Source organism: Marmota flaviventris, chromosome 3 (assembly GCF_047511675.1).
Source record: "Marmota flaviventris isolate mMarFla1 chromosome 3, mMarFla1.hap1, whole genome shotgun sequence".
Taxonomy (NCBI): Eukaryota; Metazoa; Chordata; class Mammalia; order Rodentia; family Sciuridae; genus Marmota; species Marmota flaviventris.
This window is the reverse complement of record NC_092500.1, coordinates 91,703,054-91,726,269: the sequence shown is the minus strand read 5'-3', so window position 1 is coordinate 91,726,269 and position 23,216 is coordinate 91,703,054. Positions and strand designations below refer to the sequence as shown.

At 35.9% G+C, this 23,216-nt stretch overlaps 1 protein-coding gene across 2 annotated transcripts in view; it reads left to right on the top strand.

Annotated features, from left to right (window-relative positions):
- Positions 1 to 23,216, top strand: part of Pik3c2g (phosphatidylinositol-4-phosphate 3-kinase catalytic subunit type 2 gamma) — a 352,426-nt gene that overhangs the window by 48,719 nt on the left and 280,491 nt on the right. For both annotated transcript variants that reach the window (XM_027955972.2, XM_027955971.2), the window contains exons 6-7: positions 14,443 to 14,513; positions 17,837 to 17,900. In XM_027955972.2, the coding sequence (XP_027811773.2) occupies positions 14,443 to 14,513; positions 17,837 to 17,900 (135 nt within the window). The remainder of the gene's footprint in view (positions 1 to 14,442; positions 14,514 to 17,836; positions 17,901 to 23,216) is intronic.

Here is a 23,216-nt window from a genome sequence, read left to right as displayed (position 1 = left end):
TGGATAGTTAGAGAATATAATGTTAAGTGATGTTAGCCAATCCCAGAAAACCAAACGCAGTATATTTTCTCTGATATTAGGAGGCTGATTCATAGTCAGGTTGGTAGGGGGAGCATGGGAGAATTAGATGAACTCTAGATAGGACAAAGGGGTGGGAGGGAAAGGGAAGGGGGATGGGGATAAAAGAGATGGTGGAATGAGATGGATATCATTACCCTAACTACATGAATGAAGACATGAATGGTGTGGATATACTTTTTATACAACCAGAGTTATGAAAAATTGTGCTGTATATGTGATATATGAATTGTAATGACTTCTGCTGTATATGTAACAAATTAGAATTAAAAATAAACAAACAAAAAAGTAGTACATCATAAAATTTACAGTGTCATCCAATCCAGTGTCTTTGAGTTCTTGTCATTGCCACCATTGTCATTATGTACAAGGACAAGCACAAAGTCATCATTGAGTATATAGTATGTATCTGTAACCCAAAGGGCCTGTTCTAATGTGTCATTTTAATCATAGAGATCATTAAGTTACATGCTTCTTTTTTATTCTTCATGGTAACTTTGCTAGTAACCATCTCTCTACTTCATATAATAAATAACGTCAACTCTTGGTTGAAACAAGAACTTAGGAACAGAAAAAATATATGCCTTTTCTTATCCACAACTTTTCCTAGCACTGACTGAAACTGTGATTTAAAATTTTATCATATGCCTGAAGGCAAAGGAATTTGTGTACTTTCCATTCATTTAATAAGTATTTAGTGTGTGATTTTTATGTAGTAGGCTCTGCATGAGTGACTAGAATAGTAGACAAAAATCAACCAAGTCTCAACCAGGAGAACCAGCTGGCCCCCATTCCAAATTAAAGAGCAATGCAGCCTTTACATAGGATAAAAGAAAGGTACTCCATGTCTTCATTTTCCAAATTTTTACTCTTTTTAAATTTTTTTTCATAATCACATTCCAAAGTAGAATACATTACATTTTATAAAAATCTTTAAGACTTCACTTTTAGGAATGAGCATAAATATTACGTGTGTATGTGTGTGACTAATTTAAGCACTATTTGTTAAACGTGTTCTATATGCTATATTAATACTTGTCTCATACAGTAAAAAAGTTTAATGAACATAGTTCAAATCCAGAATCCTAGAAAACATATAGTATAGATTGGTAATTTATTTTTTCATCAAACAAATAATAATTAAGCACCAATCATGTGGTAGAAATTATTCTAAACACTGCCTACACAAAAATTGGGAGTTCATAACCAACTTGAATCTAATGTATGAAATATGATATGTCAAGTGCTTTGTAATGTTTTGAACAACCAATAAAAAAAGGAAAAAAAAAGAAAAAAAATACAAGGCATATTGGTACCTTCTTTAAAATTTAGTGTTCACATCCTAGTAGAGAGAGAATTAAAAAATACACACACACACACACACACACACACTCACACACACATATATAATGAAGTTCAACAAAGATATGTCCTTCAAAAGAAAATGTATCTATACCTTGAGAAGCAGCTATAGGGACAAACTGATAGAAACTAATATGAAGGATTGGCAGTGGAAATTGTTTTTATGTCTAAATTTTAAAGCACATAGTCCTAGCTCTGACCATTTGAAATGAGGAATATTTAATTTATTAATTTGGCATCTTGTTTCAAGAAATAACTCTGGTCTCATATTGCCCATTTCAAATGTTCACTCTTAGGAAAATTATTCAATACTCTGTACCTTAATTTTATCTAAAATTATAAATAATAAATAGTATTTAGCCAATGTGGCTATTAGGGGAACTCAACTGAGAAGTATAAGTGAGGAGCTTAGATCTGTGTCTGACCTTGGTAGCATTACATAAGTATTAGCTATTGATGTCATAGAATTAAGGTGACAGACAATATTATATTTCAGTCATTTACTAGTGAAAATTTTAAGGCCTTATTAAAACTAGTTTGCATTTAAACATTCAAAAACTTGTGAAAATATTGAGAGATATGGGCATTGATTTGCTATCTCAGAATAATGTGTACCTCACAGTATCGCTTGTTATCTTTCTGTTGCAATAAAAAAAAATCCCTGAGACAATCAACTTATGAAGTGAATTGTTTCACAATTTTGGAGGTTTCAGTACATGATCCATTATCCCCGTTACTTTAGAGCCTGTGGTAAAGCAGCACATCATGGTAGGAGTGCATGTAGAGCAAAGCCATGTACCTTATCATGAACCAAAAAGCAAAAGGAAAAAGTGAGGAAGAGATGGAGGCCTCAAAATCCTCTTTAAGGGCATTCCTCCTGCCACAGTCTGGCTGGGCACAAATGCCGCAGTCTGGCTGGGCACACAATCACGAGCCACCACACAGCTTGTAGATTCAAACAGCAACTCTTTATTCCCGAACTCACACCAGCCGTCTACAATCACGTTCTGGGGAAATCCACGTTCTCTGCCCAAATTCACCTCCACTGGGCTTCTATCTCCAAAATATACTGTCTGAATCCCGTGAGAACTCAAGGGGAACTCAGGCAGCAGGATACGCCCTATTCCCAGCAGGAATAATCTTAAACCTTAAACCTGGAACCTAAACTGGGAACGCCCTAAACAGGATTATCTTAAAACCGGGAACACCCTAATCTGCCTTGGTCCTTGAGCAAGGTCACCTACATTCAATGTCGCTGCAACATGTCAGCAACATGGGGTACGCTGGCAAGGAAATTGTCATACCTACTTGGCTAATGGCTCCCAGCATCTCCCCCCTTCTGATTAATTAAACAACAAGCAATGTGGCTTAAGGACCGTGCCTGGTAGGTTGTCCAATTCAACATATGGTTCTTACCCGTCATCGGAAAACTGACCTTTAGGCGTCAGCCTCCTGTCTTAGGTTGATACCACTGCAATTGAATCATACCCGTCACTGACTACCGGTCCAGCATACAGCCATACTTGTGGAAAGGTCTATGCACCAGTGGGGGGTGAGGTTCTTTGCCTCACCTCTGTTGGCCCCCAAATTTGGCCTTGGTGCCAGTGGGGGAGTGAGGTTAATGTGGCTTATGGACCGTGCCTGGTAGGTTGTCCAATTCAACATATGGTTCTTACCCGTCATCGGAAAACTGACCTTTAGGCGTCAGCCTCCTGTCTTAGGTTGATACCACTGCAATTGAATCATACCCGTCACTGACTACCGGTCCAGCATAAGCCATTGGCCCCCAAATTTTAGACCATCACTAGCAGAAGGGAGGAGGATACAGAAATGCCACAACACCAAGCCAATTGACGGCTCCTTGGGAAAAAATTGCATCACTGGTGACACCATCAGCAAAGATATGTCAGCACTACCACAATTAACATGGGGTGCGCTGGCAAGGAAATAAAAATTGCATCACTAGTGACACCATCAGCAAAGATATGCCAGCATTACCACAATTCGCTGCACCAAACGATAGTTACATAATCCAGGCAAGTTCTGCAAGCAGTTCAAAGCGGAGGAATCTATCAATATGTCCATTTCCTCCCAAAGTAAGTTTCCTCCCAAAGTAAGTTGACTCTTTGATTGAGCATTACTTGTTGAGTTCTTCACCGGCACTGGGATGGATATAGGAATTCTGGCAATGATGCTAAAGAGACATTATCCTGAAAAGAATTATTAAATATAATGAAAAGGAAAGGTGAAAGTAAACAAACAGATCTGTTAACCTACTTTAAAAACAATCCTTAACAGCCTTTTACCTAATTTAAACTAGTAAACAAACAGATCTGTTAACCACCTTTAAAAACAATCCTTAACAGCTGTTTACCTAATTTAAATTAAACCATTTAAATCACGTGAATAAAAAAAAAATAATAATAATTTGGATCCATTTTTTCATGAGCGCTCCTCATATAAGAAATATGGACATACGCACATACAGACATACAACACAAAACACAAGAGTGTACACAAACGTACAACACATAAGAAAATAGTAAAGGCCTTGTAGCTTTACCTAGGTGAAATCTCCATTGCAATGTTTAAAAACTCCACAGTCAAAAAATAAAACTGATCAGAAAAACATTAACATAGGTTTGTATGAGCTCAAAAAATAAAAATAGAACCTTATGATGTGGAAAAATGCAATAATAAAATAGCTATTGAAAAAAGCATCCTGGTTAATCATTGTCGCAGATGTAAGAATGGCCAAGCTGGAGTTCTGGATATCAGCTGTTATGGATTTGAGTCAAATCATCTTCTTTTCGATCTGTAGAGACTGTTTTAGTTAATCTCTCTGGAATCCAAATGGGCTGCTGTTCTCCCTGTGGAAAAACACAAACAGACCCCCGACTCCAGACAATCACTGGGTCAGGACCTTTCCATTGTCCTGTTAGAATATCTTTCCAAAGTACTTTAGGCTTATGTACATTTTTTGGATACATATGTCTTTCCGCAGCACTAAGTCCTGATGAATCCAAATTTAAAAAGTTTAGAGTAAAAAGCGTTATTTTAAGTTTATCTTTGGGGGATATATACCCCTTTCCAATTCCCTCTTTTTGCTTTAATAAGTATGTTTTAATAGTTTGATGAGCTCTTTCAACTATGCCTTGTCCCTGTGGATTGTATGGGATTCCTGTTATATGAGTAATACCAAATGATGAGCAAAATTGTTTAAAAGAGGTAGAGGTATAGCCAGGACCATTATCGGTTTTTAACTGTTTAGGAACGCCCACAGGGGCAAAATTTTGTAAGCAATGAGCTATAACATCTTTAGTTTTTTCTCCAGCATGAAGGGAGCCCATCAAAAATCCAGAAGAAGTATCGACTGTAACGTGTAAATATTTTAATTTTCCAAATTCTGGCAAGTGTGTGACGTCCATCTGCCAAATATGGTTAGGTATCAGTCCTCTAGGATTGACTCCAAGATTAACTTGTGGTAAAAATGTCACACAATTTTGACATTGTTTTATTATATGTCTGGCTTGTTCCTTAGTTATTTTAAAACGCTTTTGTAAAGTATTAGCATTAACATGAAACCTTTTATGAAAATTTGTAGCTTCTTCAAATGTAGAGAAAATATGTATGTCATGTGTAGTTTTATCTGCTAAATCATTGCCTAAACTAAGGGCTCCAGGCAATCCTGTATGTGCCCTAATATGTCCTATGAAGAATGGATCTTTTCTGTCCCAGATTAGACTTTGTATAGTGGAAAACAAAGAGAAAACAGTAGAAGAAGGGGAAATCCTACCAGCATCTTCAAGAGATACTATAGCATTAACTACATACTGACTATCAGAAAATAAATTAAATACAGAATCTTTAAACATCAAAAAAGCTTGTAAAACTGCATTAAGCTCTACCTTTTGAGCTGATTGTTTGGGTACTAAAAATGTAAAAGTTTGATCAGGGGTAACTACTGCTGCTGTACCATTATTTGACCCATCAGTGAAAATATTTGGAGCATTCATGATAGGTGTTTTTCTTGTCATTTTAGGAAAAACTACAGGATGCTTAGACCAAAAAGACAACAGAGGATTAGATGGTAAATGATTATCAAATGAAACATTAGATTTACACATGATTATTGCCCAAGTATTTAACTCATTAGCTAACTCATCAATTTGATCCATAGTATATGGAGTAATAATTTTATTGGGAGAAATTCCAAACACTCCCTTCGCTGCTTTTATTCCTTTGAATATTAATTGTCCTACAGCCTCAGGATACCTAGTAAGAATAGTGTTAGGAGAATAAGATAAATGTATCCATAATAATGGACCTTCTTGCCAAAATACTCCTGTAGGGATATTTTTTGTTGGTAGTACAATAAATAATAAAGGCAAACTTATATCAATTCTATCCAAATGCATATTTTCCATATATGTTTCAATAATTTTTAATGCCTTTCTTGCTTTAGGAGTTAACATGCGGGGTGAATTTGGATCTGATGGACCTTTTAGAATATCAAATAAAGGTCCCAACTCTCCTGTTGGTATACCTAGATAAGGCCTTATCCAATTTATGTCTCCCAATAACTTTTGAAAGTCGTTAAGTGATTTGAGTTGATCTACTCGTATTTGAATTTTTGGTGGACGGACCATGGTTGAGGATAATAGAACTCCTAAATAATTAATTGGAAAATTTAATTGTACTTTATCTATTGCTATCTCTAGATTATAATTTTTTAATAAGTTTGTAAGTGTGGCATAACATTCCAGCAATATGTTTTTATCTTTATGTGCCAATAATACATCATCCATATAGTGAAATATTTGTAGTTCAGGATTTTGATTTCTAAGTGGCTGGATTGCTTTGTTAACATATATTTGGCACATAGTTGGACTGTTAGCCATCCCTTGAGGGAGTACTTTCCATTCATATCTCTGATCAGGACCTTCATGATTTAATGCAGGGATAGTAAATGCAAAACGTGGACTATCCTCGGGATGAATTGGAATTGAAAAAAAACAATCTTTAATATCTATAGCTAAAACATGCCAGGTTTTTGGCAAAGCAGACAATTGAGGAATCCCTGATTGAGCAGGTCCCATAATAACCATCTCATTATTAATGGCTCTTAAATCTTGCAATAATCTCCATTTACCAGATTTCTTTTTGATGACAAAAATGGGAGTATTATGGGGAGATATGGAAGGTTGTATATGTCCTTCCGCTAATTGTTGTTTGACCAGATCATGGGCTACTTGTGTCTTTTCTTTAGTCAGGGGCCACTGAGGAACCCACACTGGTCTTTCTGATTTCCAAGTAATTTTGATTGTCTCAGTGGCCCTTTCTGAAAATCCAACCCATGTCTGTCTGTTCCTTGATCTATTTGTGCTGGTGCTGCTATACCTTGCCCTTGTTTTCCTAATCTTTTTTCTTTCCTAAAGCCTTGTCTAGCCCTAGTAGTGGGCGCATTAGGATTGATGTTATTTGTTAACGTCAAACCTAATTGATCTAGGACATCTTGTCCCCATAAATTTATAGGAAGATGATCCAATACATATGGCTGTATAGTTCCTTCACATCCTTCAGGATCCTTCCAATCTAATATCATAGAACTTCTATGGGGATTAGTCGCCACTCCTAGGCCTCGAAGCGTTTGAGTGGCTTGTTGTAATGGCCAATGTTTTGGCCATTCTTGATGAGATATGATGCTAAGGTCAGCTCCTGTGTCCAGTAGCCCATTAAACTCATGACCTTGAATATTTAGTTTTAGCATTGGGCGAGAATCTAAATTTAAAGACAACATAGCCCAATCTACACCTGTGGAGCCTAATCCCCTGGAACCTCTTTCTACACTATGACTAGGAAATTTATTATGTAGGCTGGGTATTATTAACAACTGTGCTATTCTATCTCCAGGTGAAATTACTGATATACCTCTTGGAGAACTAGCTATAATTTTTATTTCACCTACATAATCGGGATCAATTACCCCAGGACTTATCATAAGTCCTTTTAATGTAGATGAACTACGTCCCAATAATAAGCCTACTGTTCCTTGGGGAAGAGGTCCTTTTACTCCTGTGGGAATGATTTGAACTCCCATCTCTGGAGTTAATACTGCTCTGGCAGAGGCGCAGATGTCCAACCCTGCGCTCCCTCGGGTTTGTCTGATGAGGGATTTAATGGACAATGTGTCCTGGGCACTACCCTGATGGTGTTGCTGGGATCCTCCACTGCCCCGTATATTTGTGGTTGTGGGCCCCGGAGCATTGGGCCCCCCTGTCCGTTTTTTGGCAATGGAGCCTGATGCCTTTCTCCACGATATCTTGGATAAATACCTGGTCTTTGTCCGTTTTTTGATAAGGGAGTACCTTCTATGGTGGTTTGAGAACGGCATTCATTAGCCCAATGTCTCCCTCTACGGCATCGTGGGCAAATACCCGGTATTCTATTCCTTTGATACCTACTTTTGTTAAACCCTCCTCCTATGGGGCAATTCCTTTTAAAATGTCCTGTTTGTTCACAATCATAGCATGTTTTTGGCCTGGCATCTAAAGCCTGTTGTACTGCAGCTGCCAAGACTTGCCCTTGTTCATTAATATCTCTACATAATTTAATATATGTGTTTAAATCTTCATGTCTCCATGGTCTAATAACCTCTCTGCAGCAACGATTTGCTTGGTCATAAGCCAGTTGTTTTATTAATGGCATTGCTTGTTCTGTATCCCCCAAAATTTTGGCAGCCGTTTGAATTAGCCTATCTACAAAGTCAGCGTAAGGTTCATTAGCTCTCTGTATTACCTTAGATAGCTGACCTTGTAAATCTCCATGTCCTTGTAAAGTCTTCCATGCCCTAACTGCGTCTGCAGCAATTTGTGCATATATAGCAGGATCATATTCAATTTGTTGCCGTTGACCCTCATAAGGTCCTTTTCCTAACAACATATCTAGATTTCTTTGAGGGTAACCGGCTGCTGCATTTCGCCTAGCTGTCTCCGTGCAAAATTCCTCATTGGCAACCTTCCATAACAAATATTGTCCTCCATTTAGTACAGATTTACACATGCTAGCCCAATCTGCTGGCGTCATGTCCAAGTTAGTAATGGACTCAACCATGCTTACCGTGAAGGGAGCTTGGGGACCATAGGTTGTTACAGCCTCCTTTAACTGCTTCACTGTTTTAAAATCTAATGCACGGTGAATTCGCTGCCCTCCTGCCTGTTCAAGTACAGGGCATGCTAATCTTTGAGGTCCTGTCTCAGGATCCCATTTATCAACTACGGGGTTTGAGGGCCACTCAGCTGTCTCCATCGGTGGGGCTGTTGGTTGAATTACGCCCTCTTGTGATAAAACGGAGTTAGTAACAGCCTCCTGTTGTGGCCTTTTTCCTAACAACCCCTTTTCCTTTAAATTTTCTTCCTCTGTCTGACTAGCTCGAGAGACCTTCTCTTTTGTTTGATCTAAAATGTCTTTCTCCATGGTCTGAACCTCTAACAATTTACTTAACATCTTTTCGGTTTGTTTTTTACTTATTTCTAATCTACTATAAAGATAACGCAACCCAATAAGATAGCACAAAACAAAGCCGAAATTGAATGAAACAAAAACGGAATAAAAAATCATTGTATCAATTTTCTCTTCCTCAGGGCCAACAAACTTCAAACCTTTAGTCAACCATTTTTTCCAGTTTGCCTGAGAAATTTCTAGGGATAGGCAGCTTGAAACAAAAACAAGATAAATCAAAACAATAACACATTGTTTTTTGAATTGGTCACCCATTCTTTAGCTCTTCCTCAGGGGCGAGCAATTTCACTTACCTCCAAGCTTTAGAAGTTCCCCGTACGGGCCACCAAATGCCACAGTCTGGCTGGGCACAAATGCCGCAGTCTGGCTGGGCACACAATCACGAGCCACCACACAGCTTGTAGATTCAAACAGCAACTCTTTATTCCCGAACTCACACCAGCCGTCTACAATCACGTTCTGGGGAAATCCACGTTCTCTGCCCAAATTCACCTCCACTGGGCTTCTATCTCCAAAATATACTGTCTGAATCCCGTGAGAACTCAAGGGGAACTCAGGCAGCAGGATACGCCCTATTCCCAGCAGGAATAATCTTAAACCTTAAACCTGGAACCTAAACTGGGAACGCCCTAAACAGGATTATCTTAAAACCGGGAACACCCTAATCTGCCTTGGTCCTTGAGCAAGGTCACCTACATTCAATGTCGCTGCAACATGTCAGCAACATGGGGTACGCTGGCAAGGAAATTGTCATACCTACTTGGCTAATGGCTCCCAGCACCTCCTGTGACCAAACGACCTCCCACTATGCCCCAGCTCTTAAAGATTCCCCCACATCCCAATTACATGACCCTGGGAACCAAGCTTTACTACACGGGCCTTTGGAAGACACTAAAAATCCAAATTGTAGCATTCTGCTGCTGTTCCCTAAGGGTTATAACTATCTTACAGTGCAAGATGTCTTTAGTCCATCTCCAGGAATCCTCAAAATCTTAATCGTTCCAGCATTGCTCAAAAGTTGAAATCCAAAGTCTTCTTCAAGACTAAAGGCAAATTCAGCTGTGAGCCCCTGTGAGAAATCAAAACACAAGTAACATACTTTCAAGATACAATGATGGGACAGGACACAGGGTAAATATTACCATTGAAAAGTATGGAATAGGGGAAGAGAAAGGAATTGTCACAAATCAACACCAAAACCCAGTAGGGCAAACATTAAGTCCTGAATCTTCATGCCCTATATCGAGGACAACCTGTGGTGGGATATGGGATTCCACCTATACGGCCTTGCTTGTGTTCACCCACAATGGTACTCTTTTAGGAAAACTTTTGCATACTCCCTAGATCTTTCCTCAACAGGCACTGCTCAATGCTGGGATCTCTACCTTTCAGGGTCTAAACTATAGCTTTTTGGATGCACTCCCATAGCTCCATGAATCACCCCACTGCAGGGACTTCAACACTGTAACACACTGCCTGGCCTCCAGAGCTTTCCTTTGAAATCTTAATGGATGCCACAACATCATGTGGACAATGCCAAGTTCTGCTGCCAGCATGAACTATACCTGGACCCATTTGAAACTAGCTGTGGTGGGCTCTGAGTACCTTGTTGTCTTAACACTGGAAAGTCATTCTGAGGTGGTCCTGGATGCACAGGGTGTCTATCTCTGATGTCTTTCCTCAAATTAAAGACTTTGAAAGAAATTCACACTTCCAGATCTCTGAGCCTACCAATGGGTAGGGTGGCCTTGCAGATTCCTGAGATATCTTGGAGACATCCTTCCTATTGTCCTGGTACAAAGTGCTTGTCTTCTTTTTGTAGGTGCCAATAACCACACAGTCCTTATCCAAAACTTATACCCATCCCTTCTCTGGCCAAGCTGCAAAATTTTCAAGTCATTCTGATGTTTCTCTTTTCTCCTGATTCTTACTATAAATCCAGTTAAAGGTAGCCAGTAATATCTACACCACAGCTTGAATACTGGGCTGCCTTGAAATTTCCTCTGTTAGTTAACTCGTCTACCACCCTTGATCTCAGTCTCCCACAAAGCATCTGAGCATGATCAAAATGCATTCAAATTAATTGCCATGGTGTAACATTTAGCCTCTGGTCCAGTTTCCAATAGTCCTCACTTCCCAATAGAAACCTCACCTGCATCACCTTTACTCTTGGCACTCCCATCAGCAGTCTGGTTTTTGAGCCCACAGCAAAATACAAGGTAAGCTCTGTTTACAGCATGCTAGGTTTTCTCCAGCCCGCTCCTCCAAATATTTCCAAACTCTTCCTGTAAACCAATTCCAAAGGCTTCTCCACATCATCAAGTATATAGCAACAACAAAGACCCCACTTCTCACTGCCAGTTTTCTGTTGGTCAGCTTTCCATTACTATAACAAATGCCATAGTCACCCTATAAAGGGGAAACACCTATTTTGGCTCACAGTTTTAGAGTTTCTACCCATGATCAGTTGGACCTAATGCTTTTGATGTTATGGCAAGGCAGCATATCATGACAGCAGCATATGTTGAAGCAAAAATCTGACATCTCATTAGGAAACAGGTAGCAAAAAAAAAAAAAAAAATACTGAGGACAATACCTTTCAAGTGTACTCCTCCAGAGACCTATAAACATCTGACTTTACCCCACCTCTTAATGATTCCACCTTCCTTTAATGCCACTGTGGGGATGATGTCTTTAATACATGAGCCTTAGAGGAATACTCAGATCCAAATCAAAGCAATCATGGTGTTTGCTGATAGGTCAACAATTTTGATACATAATACTTTTTCTTTAAACTTTTAATACACAGAAAGCAGGATAAATTATACTCTCATGGGCAAATATGTGACAAAAATAAATGAACAAACAAAAGGATAATTGCCTTTTTCATTTTTTATTAGTTCATGTTAGTTATACATAATATTAGGATTCCTTTTGGCATAATTATAAATACATAGAATTCAGTTTGCTCCAATTCAATCCTCAGTACTTACTCTTAACCTTTACCTCCTCCCTCAATTGCCTGATTTTAAAGCAGACTTTATAAAGGTTTTGGGGTAGAATCTAGATACTATATTAATCACTTTAATATACTGAGACAGCTTATCATCTTCTGATTCTTCTTCAGTGTCTGAATTACCATATTTAAAATATCTGACCCTTGTTTTTAACATAGGCATCATAAAAAGATATGTTTTCAATGCTACTTTTCAAAATGTTGTCAAAATTCTCCTGATTTTCAGAATTTAAACTGTAAGCTAAACATTTGTGAACAATTATATTGTCGCTCTAGTAAAACTATAAAAGTAGATTTATGGTACTTTTTCACATAGAAATGTAATAATTATTATCATTTGACTAAATTTATCAACATCATTGCCTTTCAATAGATACTTTAGTGTTTTATAGTTATGAAAGGCATTACCAAGCTCAATTCATCTTAGATGCCTTCCCTATTTGAAACTTGATTATATTATACTAAAATATGACAATTTAATTCTTGTTCTGAGAGACTGTTCATTTAGCAATTTGATGGGCTTTAGAAACCATCCTTGATTTCAAAATCTTAAAACTCCTACATTGATTAGATGTGATGTAAATGACTGAATCTCTTTTTAAGTTTTTGCTCTCTTTTTATCTTTCTCTAAGTTGATCAAAAGTGTTGCCAACATTGTAGATACTAATCATAAAAACAAGATTTGCTTCTAGCTCCAAGGGAATATTCACAGAACAATTATGACAACAGAATTTTTAGATGAAAATACAGGTTTGACATTTTTCTTAAGACCAAGGCATGGTCTTCAGCTTTGAAGAAAAGTAAAACACACAGTTTGTTCCATATCCAGCTGCTGAAATTCTTCTCCACACTTCTGAGAAATTTTAAATAAAAACAAAATAGTTTTAGTAAATAGCAATACAACAAAGGCTTATTTTTCCACCCCACGATATTTCTGTAAACCAAATAAGATGGGTTTACAATAAATGTAAGTATGATATACAGAAAGATACAAATAACTATACATATGTATATATTTTAAGTTTGTTTTTCAATACATAACAATTTAAATTTTATATTATTTATATACATGCTTTGATTTTACCTTCTGAAAGAGGGGAAGTACTGGATACTAAGATATTACATTTCTAAACTTAATACTGTTTTTTAAACTGTTTTTGTCTTTATAGTTCCCTCCCTTTTTGCTGAACAATATAAAGTGTGGCCTTCTCGACCACATATAAAGAAATTATCTTATTGCTGTCACACTTTCTATTTTAGCTATCCCCATACATTGCATACATCCATGACTCTCTATGTAAATTTCTACAGTAAGCTTCACACTCCAAGTTCCTTAGCATCTCTACAAAGTATTTCTCTTTAAAACCATACACTTACAGCATTGTTTTATACTAATAACCTCATTCTTTCCAAGTAACTTAGCTTCTTCCACACACGCACAAAAAAAAATCATAAAAATTGATTCGCTTTTGACCTTTAGCCACATACAGATTTCTGATGTTTTTCATCAGAAACTTTAATAGGCAATTTCAAAATCAAGTGTGTGGCCGAGCTTGGTGGTGCATGCCTGTAATCCCAGTGGCTAGGGAGGTTGAGACAGGAGGATCGAGAGTTCAAAGCCAGCCTCAGCAATGGTGAGGTGCTAAGCAACTCAGTGAGACCCTGTCTCTAAATAAAATATTAAAATAGGGCTGGAGACACACAAGATTACATATACCCAAGCAATAAAGAACTTATCAGCTTTCAACTTTGTTGCCACCCACCGTGTGGTCAAATAGTGCAATTATGATGGAGTATATTATATTATATCTGCACAGTTATATAGTTTTATGGATACCTAGTTAAAAAAAGCTAGTCAAAGAATTTAGGTGAGTGTGTGATAGTGTGTTTGTGTATGCATATGGGCCACAGGACTGAAAATAAACTGGCAATTGATGTGTCCCAGAATTTATACTTATATTCTGTCACCCATTAGCATAATATATTGTTCATGAAAGAGAAAGCTTTCTTATGCTGACATTTTGGTGGTAAGATGCTGAAAAATGGAGGAATTTACTGTCTGTCTACTGCCCCACATGGCCAAATATCATCTTAGATTGCCATGGCATGCACACTTGCCCTAAATGAAGGAAAAAAAAGAAGAGAAAGTTCCTATGTGGGAAGAATTGGTGACTAAAAGCCTGCCTTTTTACACACTAGTAGAAGTTTATGTTTGACCTTGGTGATGCCAGGATGTTTTTCAACTGTCTTCTCAATTTAGCCTCAACTTAAGCTCAGCTTTCTGTTTCACTACTGAAAAGAAGGCTTGTACAGTTAAGGAGAGTCTTTAAGAAAAAGCATAAAAATGATGAATGAGGGTTATCAACAGAGGTGAATAAAATGACAGCAGGAAGTTGCAGACCTATTTTTATCTGGCACTCATTCCTATTCACTCTATAAATATTAATATATCCTGCTGTCTACAGAATGAAGACGACCACTGTCAGTTTCACCCAAACCAACTTCTAGAGTTTACACACATTTGGAAAGTATCCAGGTAAGACATTTTACTTCTGTTCCAAGACGGCTTTCTGAGTTCTCACATGCCAAATCGCAATATTTTTCAGTTGATTGTAAAGAGTGTCCTTTCACTAGTACCATGGAAGCTATTGTACTTTTAATAGATGTCTCCCTTTGGCAAGTTCTGTTAATAATTATCTGTTCTTCACAGCTTTTCAGATATATTTGAAGGGCTGCTAACACCTTCCAGAACAATCTAACATTCATTTTAAAATATCTCTGCTGCTGGTTATTACATTTTCAAGGATTTTTTTTCTCATTCATTTTGTGAATTTGGGTATGCATGTGTCACTAAGCTCTTTGTAAAACTGAATTTCCATACTTTGAAAGTCAAGATCCTCTACTTAAAATTCTGGAGCTCCCTGAATGTAATTGGTATATCATAAACAGACGAGAGTAAATTCGTATCAGAAGACCCAACTGACAGGAAATGAACATACCCTAATTGATTCTTTTGACTAAATATATGCATGAATTATTTGGAAGAATAGACCTATTAGGAAGCTAAATTGCTACAGTCAGGTTATATCTGTAACTAAATTCTTTTGAGCTGAACCAGCAAAAAATGTGTTGTGGGAAATATATTTCATAAATCTCTAGAGCAAAGCCTGATATAAAATAATAGTCATCACTTTGTGGAGTTATTATATATTTTGCATGCATTATCTCCTCTAATTTCTGCCTTTCCCCAATCCCAGAATAATGCATATTATTCTACTTCAAAACCAAACAGACTGAAGTTTGGGGAGGTTAAATAACTTTCCCAAGGCCACTCAGGTCACTAGTGGCAGGAGTAAACTCAGATCTATCTGAAATATTCAAAGGCCATGTTTTTTTCATTAAGCTATGAGTGTTTTCCATGTGTGTCCCACTTTCTACTTCCCTTCCCAAAATTTTCAGCCTCACAGTATAAAATTATAGAATGGCTAAGACTAGAAAAGACATTACACATAAGCTCACACTCAAAATTTTATTTTGTAACTAATTATAAGGATTGGGTCAGCATAGTATTTTAACTGTCAATATAGCACCTTAGCAAAGGCTATAGTTTCCTTTTTATAAAATAAATTTTCCAGGAATGGCAGGTGTGAGGAGATATAGAAAAAAAAGAAATCAAATGTGACAAATTCTTTAAAACTGGGAATGCTTAGGAGACAAGGCATTATTTTGAACTGGCTTGGTGGGATACCAAAAGGCAAGAGGCAGAGGCTATGAGAAGAAGGTCAAAGCCAGGATGTATTCACTCTGCTCTTGTCTTACACCTGCCACTGCCTGTCCAGGTGTCCACAGGGTTAAAAAAAAAAGGTTCTACTTTGGTAAGGCATAAAGGAAACCTACCAGAGACTACCTAGAATCAGATTTAACTCCTTCACTCTTTCCCTCCAATCCAAGAGCAGTGAACCACCATCTGATGGATGCCACCTCCCAGTGCTACTTTGGTAAGGAAACTAAAAAAAAAAAAAGTTGAAAAGTTTTGCTAGCTATCATACAGATTGAATGTTGCAGCCATGACTAAAACCAAGTCTCTAACTCTCAAGGAGTGTTTATTCTACTTCCTTTATATTCCAAACTCAGCCCCTTAGATTTCTTCAGTGTTATCTAGTGCAGGTCTATTCACGCCCTCCTTAAGGCCAGTGTGGGACTTTGCCTTCTGTGAGACGGTGCTGCTCTGCCTGCCTTTCTCAACCCACTTGATGGTGTCATCAGAAAGTCAAATGCTAGACAGCAGCTTATATTTTGTTTATTCTATGACTCAACTACCTTTTAGAAGATGGGAACTTCACTTAACATCACTATTTTCTAGTACTTTTTCTGTAAAATAGATACCATACCTTAAAGTTAAGTGCTGAAATCAGTGCAGTTCAGGTGGATTTTTAATTTTAGAAATAGGTTTTATATGAAAATGCACCACTGCTTTTCTACCCCTCCATTGACATCTTCTATGTAGTTTTTCTTTGAATTGACAGATGGAATCCCACTAACGGGATAATGTAATAAGAGTGAGGAAGCACTGCTGTAAAGCATATTGATTAGTTTTTAATGCTGTGTTTTTATTTTGTGCTACTCATTATTCAATTCAATTAGGAGTTTTTCAGGACAAATAAGAAGATAAAGTTAATAATGTTTTGGAACACGTTCTGAAGAATGAAACCCACAAGAATTGCTGTTCAAATCATGAATATTCCAACTAAACATAGATAAAGCTGGAATAAGAGAAGCTTAGGAAAGAAAAAAAAAACAGAGGTTTGGTATCAAAGACACTACTATTATAAATACATGCCATTAATTCCAAATGCAATTCTCTATAAGATTTTTCATATTTAACATTTCATGATGTTAGTGTTTACCATTGTCTTCTTACGAATCCCTTTTGTGGGGCACCTAGTTTTTGTGAGGATGGTTTTGAACTCGAGATCCTCCTGCCTCAGTCTCCTGAGCCCTTGGGATTATAGGCTTGCACCACCATATCCAGCAAGCCCCAGCTCTTTTTACCTGTGCTTCTAACTAGCTATAAATTGGGGTCCCACAGTCTCCTTATTGGGTTTGCCTAATTTGCTTGAGTGGTTCACAGAACTCAGGGAATCACATTTACCAGTTTATTGTAAGATATTTAAGAAGGATGCAATGAAGAGATGCATAGAGCATTGGGGTGGGGAGCAGAGTTTCATGCCTTCTCCAGGTACAGTAATGTCCAGAAATCTCCAGGTATTCAGTCATCTGAAAACCCTCTCCAAACCCTGTCCTTTTGAACTTTAATGGAAACTTCATTACATAGCCATGATTGATTGAATTATTGACCATCCGTGTTCAGCTTAACCTTCAGCCCCTCTAATTCTGCTTGGGTCTTTCCAGTTTCTATCCTGAAGATATCCAGGGGTTCCAGCCAACAGTCAACTAATTAGCATACAAAAAGATACTTACCACTTCAAATATTCTAAGGGTTTTAGGGAATAGGGACCAACACCAGATATATATTTTATAAGATCACGCCTTTGCAACTCACATTTTGAATTAACAGTTATTTGATATGAAGATCAATCTTTGAAAGATTTGGTTAATTTGTCCTAACTTTTTTGGAGTGATAAAATGTTCACATATATTTATAGTCGGTCAAGTTATACAATTTTATATAGCACTTACAAAAATATTTTCAAAATGATATAAAGGGTAATCCCTTTTATACCCTATTTTTTATAAAATAATGAACCAAACACAACTTGTGATAAATATTTGTGCTAAAGAAAACACTAGATAAAATTTTCCACCCAATTTTAATTAAGTATTTTTTTTCCTTTTCAGACAATGCCTCTCAACAGTAATCAAAAAGTATGATTTCCACCTGAAATACCTATTGAAAAACCAGGTATTGGCTTTTGTTATTTGATCTGTCAATTCAATAAGCATTCATTAAGCATGTTCTATTTTCCTGAAATATTGAAAGTTTCTGAAGACAAAGATGAATGACACAGAAAGTTTGTACTTGAGGGGGCTTTCATTCTACTATGGACAAACAGACAAAAAAAATATATGGAATGAAGTATTGTAAGTACCATGAAAGATGTGTGTATATGCAGGAAACATAAGTAAGACAGGATTATTAGCTTTACCCATTTAAACTATGTATTGAAAAACAATTCAGTGTTTTCAGGCCAAACAAGGGAAATCTTGAAGGATGGTGTGGAGTAGGGATAACTTTCAGCCAAGGAAAATATGAAGAGAAACAGTCAGAAAACAGCCTGGTGTGATTAGGAAGCCATATGAAATTTGACATGGCTACAAGGGGTCAGGTTGAGAACCTAGAAAGAGAGCAGACAGCACCAAGTTATGTGGGATCATCTGGACCTTACATGGGCAATTAAGGATTTTCAAATTCATCAGTTGATGACATGAAACCATTCTGCAAGGTGGTACAAACATTGACAGTTGATTGGAGGAGCATTTTATTAACCGAGAGATGATTTAGGCATAGCTTAACTCTCAAATGTAGGAATGGAGATAATGGGACAGATCCATAACAGGTGAAAATGTGCAATTTACATAATCAGCTGAAAAACTAGGTGTTTTTACCTAGGGCATGCCTAGAATAACTCCATATTTCCCTGCTGCTGACTTACTGCATGGAGAAATCAACTGACTACAATGAAGAGAGGAGAAACATCCTTGGCAGGAGAAAATCATGGGTGTTGTCCAATGCTATTGAAATTGGGTCATGTTTGGGGCATCCAAGTTGTGATCTCCATTAGGCAGATCACTTCCTGCAGCTGCTTCTTCCAGACAAGAGTTGGTGTTTCACAAATAAGACACCATATTATTACAGAAAATTGTATGAGTCAGAGACTATTTTTAAAACAAGTGAGAACTTTTTTCCATTAAGTAATTGACTTTGAGCTTGGTTCTTCAACCTTGTGATTTTCATTCTTCCTAATATAAAAGTTAAAACTTATAGGTACCCAGGACACATTAAAACTTCACCCTAGAGCATCTATACCTTTTGACTATATGTAGAGATACTTTTGAGGTTATCATAATCTACTTATACGTGAATTAATTTAGTTATCTAAATGTCTCAGTATTGCTAATATATCATACACATACACACATGATTTTTGAGAATTTGTAATGGTGCTTAACTTCCAAATTTAGAAGTTTGATCATATTATTCATATATGAAGACTCCAATATATTCACTTTGAAAGAAACCATTGACTACTGTGAATTTTTCTGATATGACTTAACACTTGGCAAATCATCAAAGAAATACTGTCTTTACATTATCACTGGGAAATAGTGATCATCTCTTACCAATAAATTACTTTATAAATAGACACAGAATGTTTGAGACATTCCAGATGAACTCAGTCCAAAACAATTAGCTTTTTAAATGAGTTTTTTTTATGAAGCATCAATAGTAAATATGTGAGAATGAAGGACAGACTCTAATATTCTAAATTTTTTATTTTGCACCTTCTATTATTCAACAAGCATATTAAATAGCATTTCATTGATGTCTAAAACAGCATCAGTTTTAAAAAGTAATGGTTTTAGCCTATTTCCTAAACTTGGATTATTATATATGATAAATAGCATTTCATTGATGTCTAAAACAGCATCAGTTTTAAAAAGTAATGGTTTTAGCCTATTTCCCAAACTTGGATTATTATATATGATTTGAAAAACAAAAAAGAGGTGGCTGAATAAATTTGTCATGAATGTTACCAAATACTATGGATAATTTAACTTATCAAATATTTTCTTTCCTTGGAATGATTATTTCATGATTATTTAATGATTATTAAAATATCATTATTTTAGACTCCACTCATTTCAGATTGGACATCCTGGGTTTTATGTTAACTTAACATATTTCATACATATTCCAACATACTAATTTTGGAAGTTATTTGCCTAGAGCTTTTCCATTGGACTTTTTTGTTCTATCTCTTTTATTCTACTAGTATCCTGAACTATAAGGAATACATTCAATTTTCATTCTGTATTCTGTTTTTAATCTTTAACATTTCAGATAAATTAAGTATAAAAGAAAGAAAAATAATTTCCCCAAATGTATCACTGAATGCTTACTTTCTTGATGCAAATCACTGAACTGTTTACTCACTGGAAAACTGAGGGATCAAAGACTAAACCACATCCTGAAGTGGCTGATAATCTTGTGTGAGAGATAGCATAATCACGTAATAATATATAAGATATATAATTGCCAGTATAAAAATCATATCTCAGTCTACATAAAAGAATCAGCTTCTGAAACCTGTAATCCTAGTGGCTTGGGAGGCTGAGGCAGGAGAATCTTGAGTTCAAAGCCAACCTCAGCAAAAGCGAAGCCTTAAGTAATTCAGTGAGCCTGTGTCTCTAAATAAACTATAAAATAGGGCTGGGGATGTGTCTCACTGGTTGAGTGCCCCTGAGTTCAATCTTCAATCCCCAATATTAAAAAAAAAAAAAAACAGAATCAACTTCTGATTCAAAATCACTTCTTTCTAGTAGATTCCAATATATTGTCTCCAAATTCCTTAATAAAATGCCAGTGAGAAACATTACAGAAAGTTAGCAATCCCTACCACTGATGATAGAGAATCTAGCAACTATTGAACTAATTTAAAAGTAGATGGGTCAGTATTTAGAAAAATCTATTTGTGTTTCAAAATGTGGTTGGGCTTCACAAAACATCTACTAGGTCTGAAAAGAGCCAGCCCCTCCAACTCCTTCTACCATGTAACCCATGACTCACGGGCAGTACTAAGAAGAAAGCCAGATGAATATGGCATCTTTATTATTCAGCTTTAATAACTGATTTAAATGAGAGATGTAAAGGAATCATTTTAATGTGAGGGAGACAGAATAATACCTATCTCACACTTTCCCCCCTAAAAAAATAACAATAAACCAAAAGTTTTCAGCTAAATAGGGGCAGAAATGTTTATATAAAGAGAACAAAGAGGAATTTTATGTCTACCTTTTTTTGAGAACTGAAACTCTCTTCAAGCAAATCAATTGTTAGATTTTCAAAAGTTCTAATTTCAAACATAATTTAAGCAGAGTAGCAATATAGGACATAATTTAGTTTCAAAGTTAGATAGATTTGTCAATCCCCATCACTATGGAAGTTTTATTAAACCTTCCTAGCATTCATTTATTCATCACTAGAGTCACTTTATGCATGTAGCTGTTTTTAGTTCTGTGACCCACTTCACTTTACTTTGTGTGTGTGTGAGGAGGTAACACTCAAAGCTTTTTGTTTTTCTAAATGAATAACCAATAATTCATGAATAATTTATTTAAAATGGTATGCCTTCCTCTATTTCATAATCTTTGCCACACTGTTAAAAACAATTAGCCATGTATTTGGAGGTCAAGTTTTAGAGATTCCTATTCTGTTTCTTAATCTAAGGCTGTATCCTTATATCAATGAGGCCCCACGTTAATTACCATGCTTTTATAGAATGTTTAGCAACAAACAATGTTCTCTATTATTATATATATATATTTTTTTTAAATCTGGCTATTTTAGATACTTTGGTCACAACTGTGTTGAATCTGTTGATATATTTCAGGAGATTTGCTATATCAAAATATTGAATTTTATAATCCAATCCATCTTTCCATTTATACAGGCTTTCTTAAGTTTATTCAGCAAGATTTTATTTAGAGTTCAGGTACAGGTACATTTTATTAATTTTATCCTTAATTATTTTGTACTTTAATGATATTTTACATAGTTTTATGTCATTTTCAAATTAGTTGTTACTAGTATATAAAAATAGATTTGACTTTCATACCTTGCCTTGCATGTATATTTTGTTGAATTTCCTTTTTTTGTTCTAGGAACTGTTTTTTAGATTACTTAGCATTTCTACATATATAATCATCTGTGAAACAATTTTTCTTTTTCCTTTCCTATTATGGGGGGTTTATTTATTTTATTTCCTTTATTCTTCAATACTAATCAAAGGTTTCAACAGAATTTTACTAGAATATTTAAGAACAGAATGCTTGCCTAGATACTTTTGCCAGTAAGTGTGAAGTCATGGAGTTTATGTAGCTGTGAAATGAAGTTAGTTGCCTTTCACTAGATTGAAGAAGTTTTCTTCTATTTCTAATTTGTTAAGGGTTTATGTCTTGAATGGATGATGAATTCTGTCAAATGTTTTTCTGCATGGTTTTTCTCTTTTATTCCTCTCAAATTAAAATAATAGTTTTTCTCTTACTATGATAAACCCTATTTATTAAAGATTTATCATCCTTTTCATAAATTTCTGGCTTCAATTAACTGATACTTTGTTACAGGTATTGTATCTATCTTTTTGAGGGGCATTAGAATATAGTTTCATTTTCTTATAATATTGTTCTTGATTGTAGTAGCAGAGTGAATGTCAACCTTATAAAATAAGTTGGGCAGTGTTCTCTCTTCTTTTATATACTGAGGGAATTTGAGTAGATTTGGTTTTATTGTTTCCTAAAGTTACTTCATTCACTAATGAAACTATTTGCTCTGGGGTTTTCCGTATAGAAAGGATTTTACTACAAATCCTTTTTAAAATTAACACAGACTATTCAATTTTTTAGTTTTAAGACCAAAAATTTTCCTCTAAATTTCAGATATATTGATATGTTGGTCATTATCTCTCTGCTGGATTCAGAGAAGGGTACTATTTTGTATACTATCTGGCTTTTTCACTTTACCTGAGAGGAATATTCTGCATTTTAAGCCCAACTGTAACTTCAAATGAAATATTATTCTTTAAAGGAACAATAATTTGTAATAGCACTACTAAACCAGGAATGAAAAGTGTTCTGAATTTTCAATTTGTCTTTAAACTCATTAATTGAATTTGATGATTTCCAGTTCATACACATATAGAAACTCAGTAAAATTTATATAAAATTTATGTTTATATATAACATTTATGTTGGTGTCTATTAGCTGTCATAGTATGGCTCATGTCTCCACAGAGTTTTGGGTGCTCTGTGACCCAAACTTTCTCCTCTATCATTGAAATAGTAGATGTTCTGAAGCATTATGCATCCAGTTCAACATTTCTTTCCTCTGTCTATTCTCTCTCTGGAGAATAATATTCAAATTCTAAAAATAATGCCCAAATCTGGGTTTGACATATCTTAAAATAGGCTGAATTAGGTATTTTCTTTTGAAATAACCCCA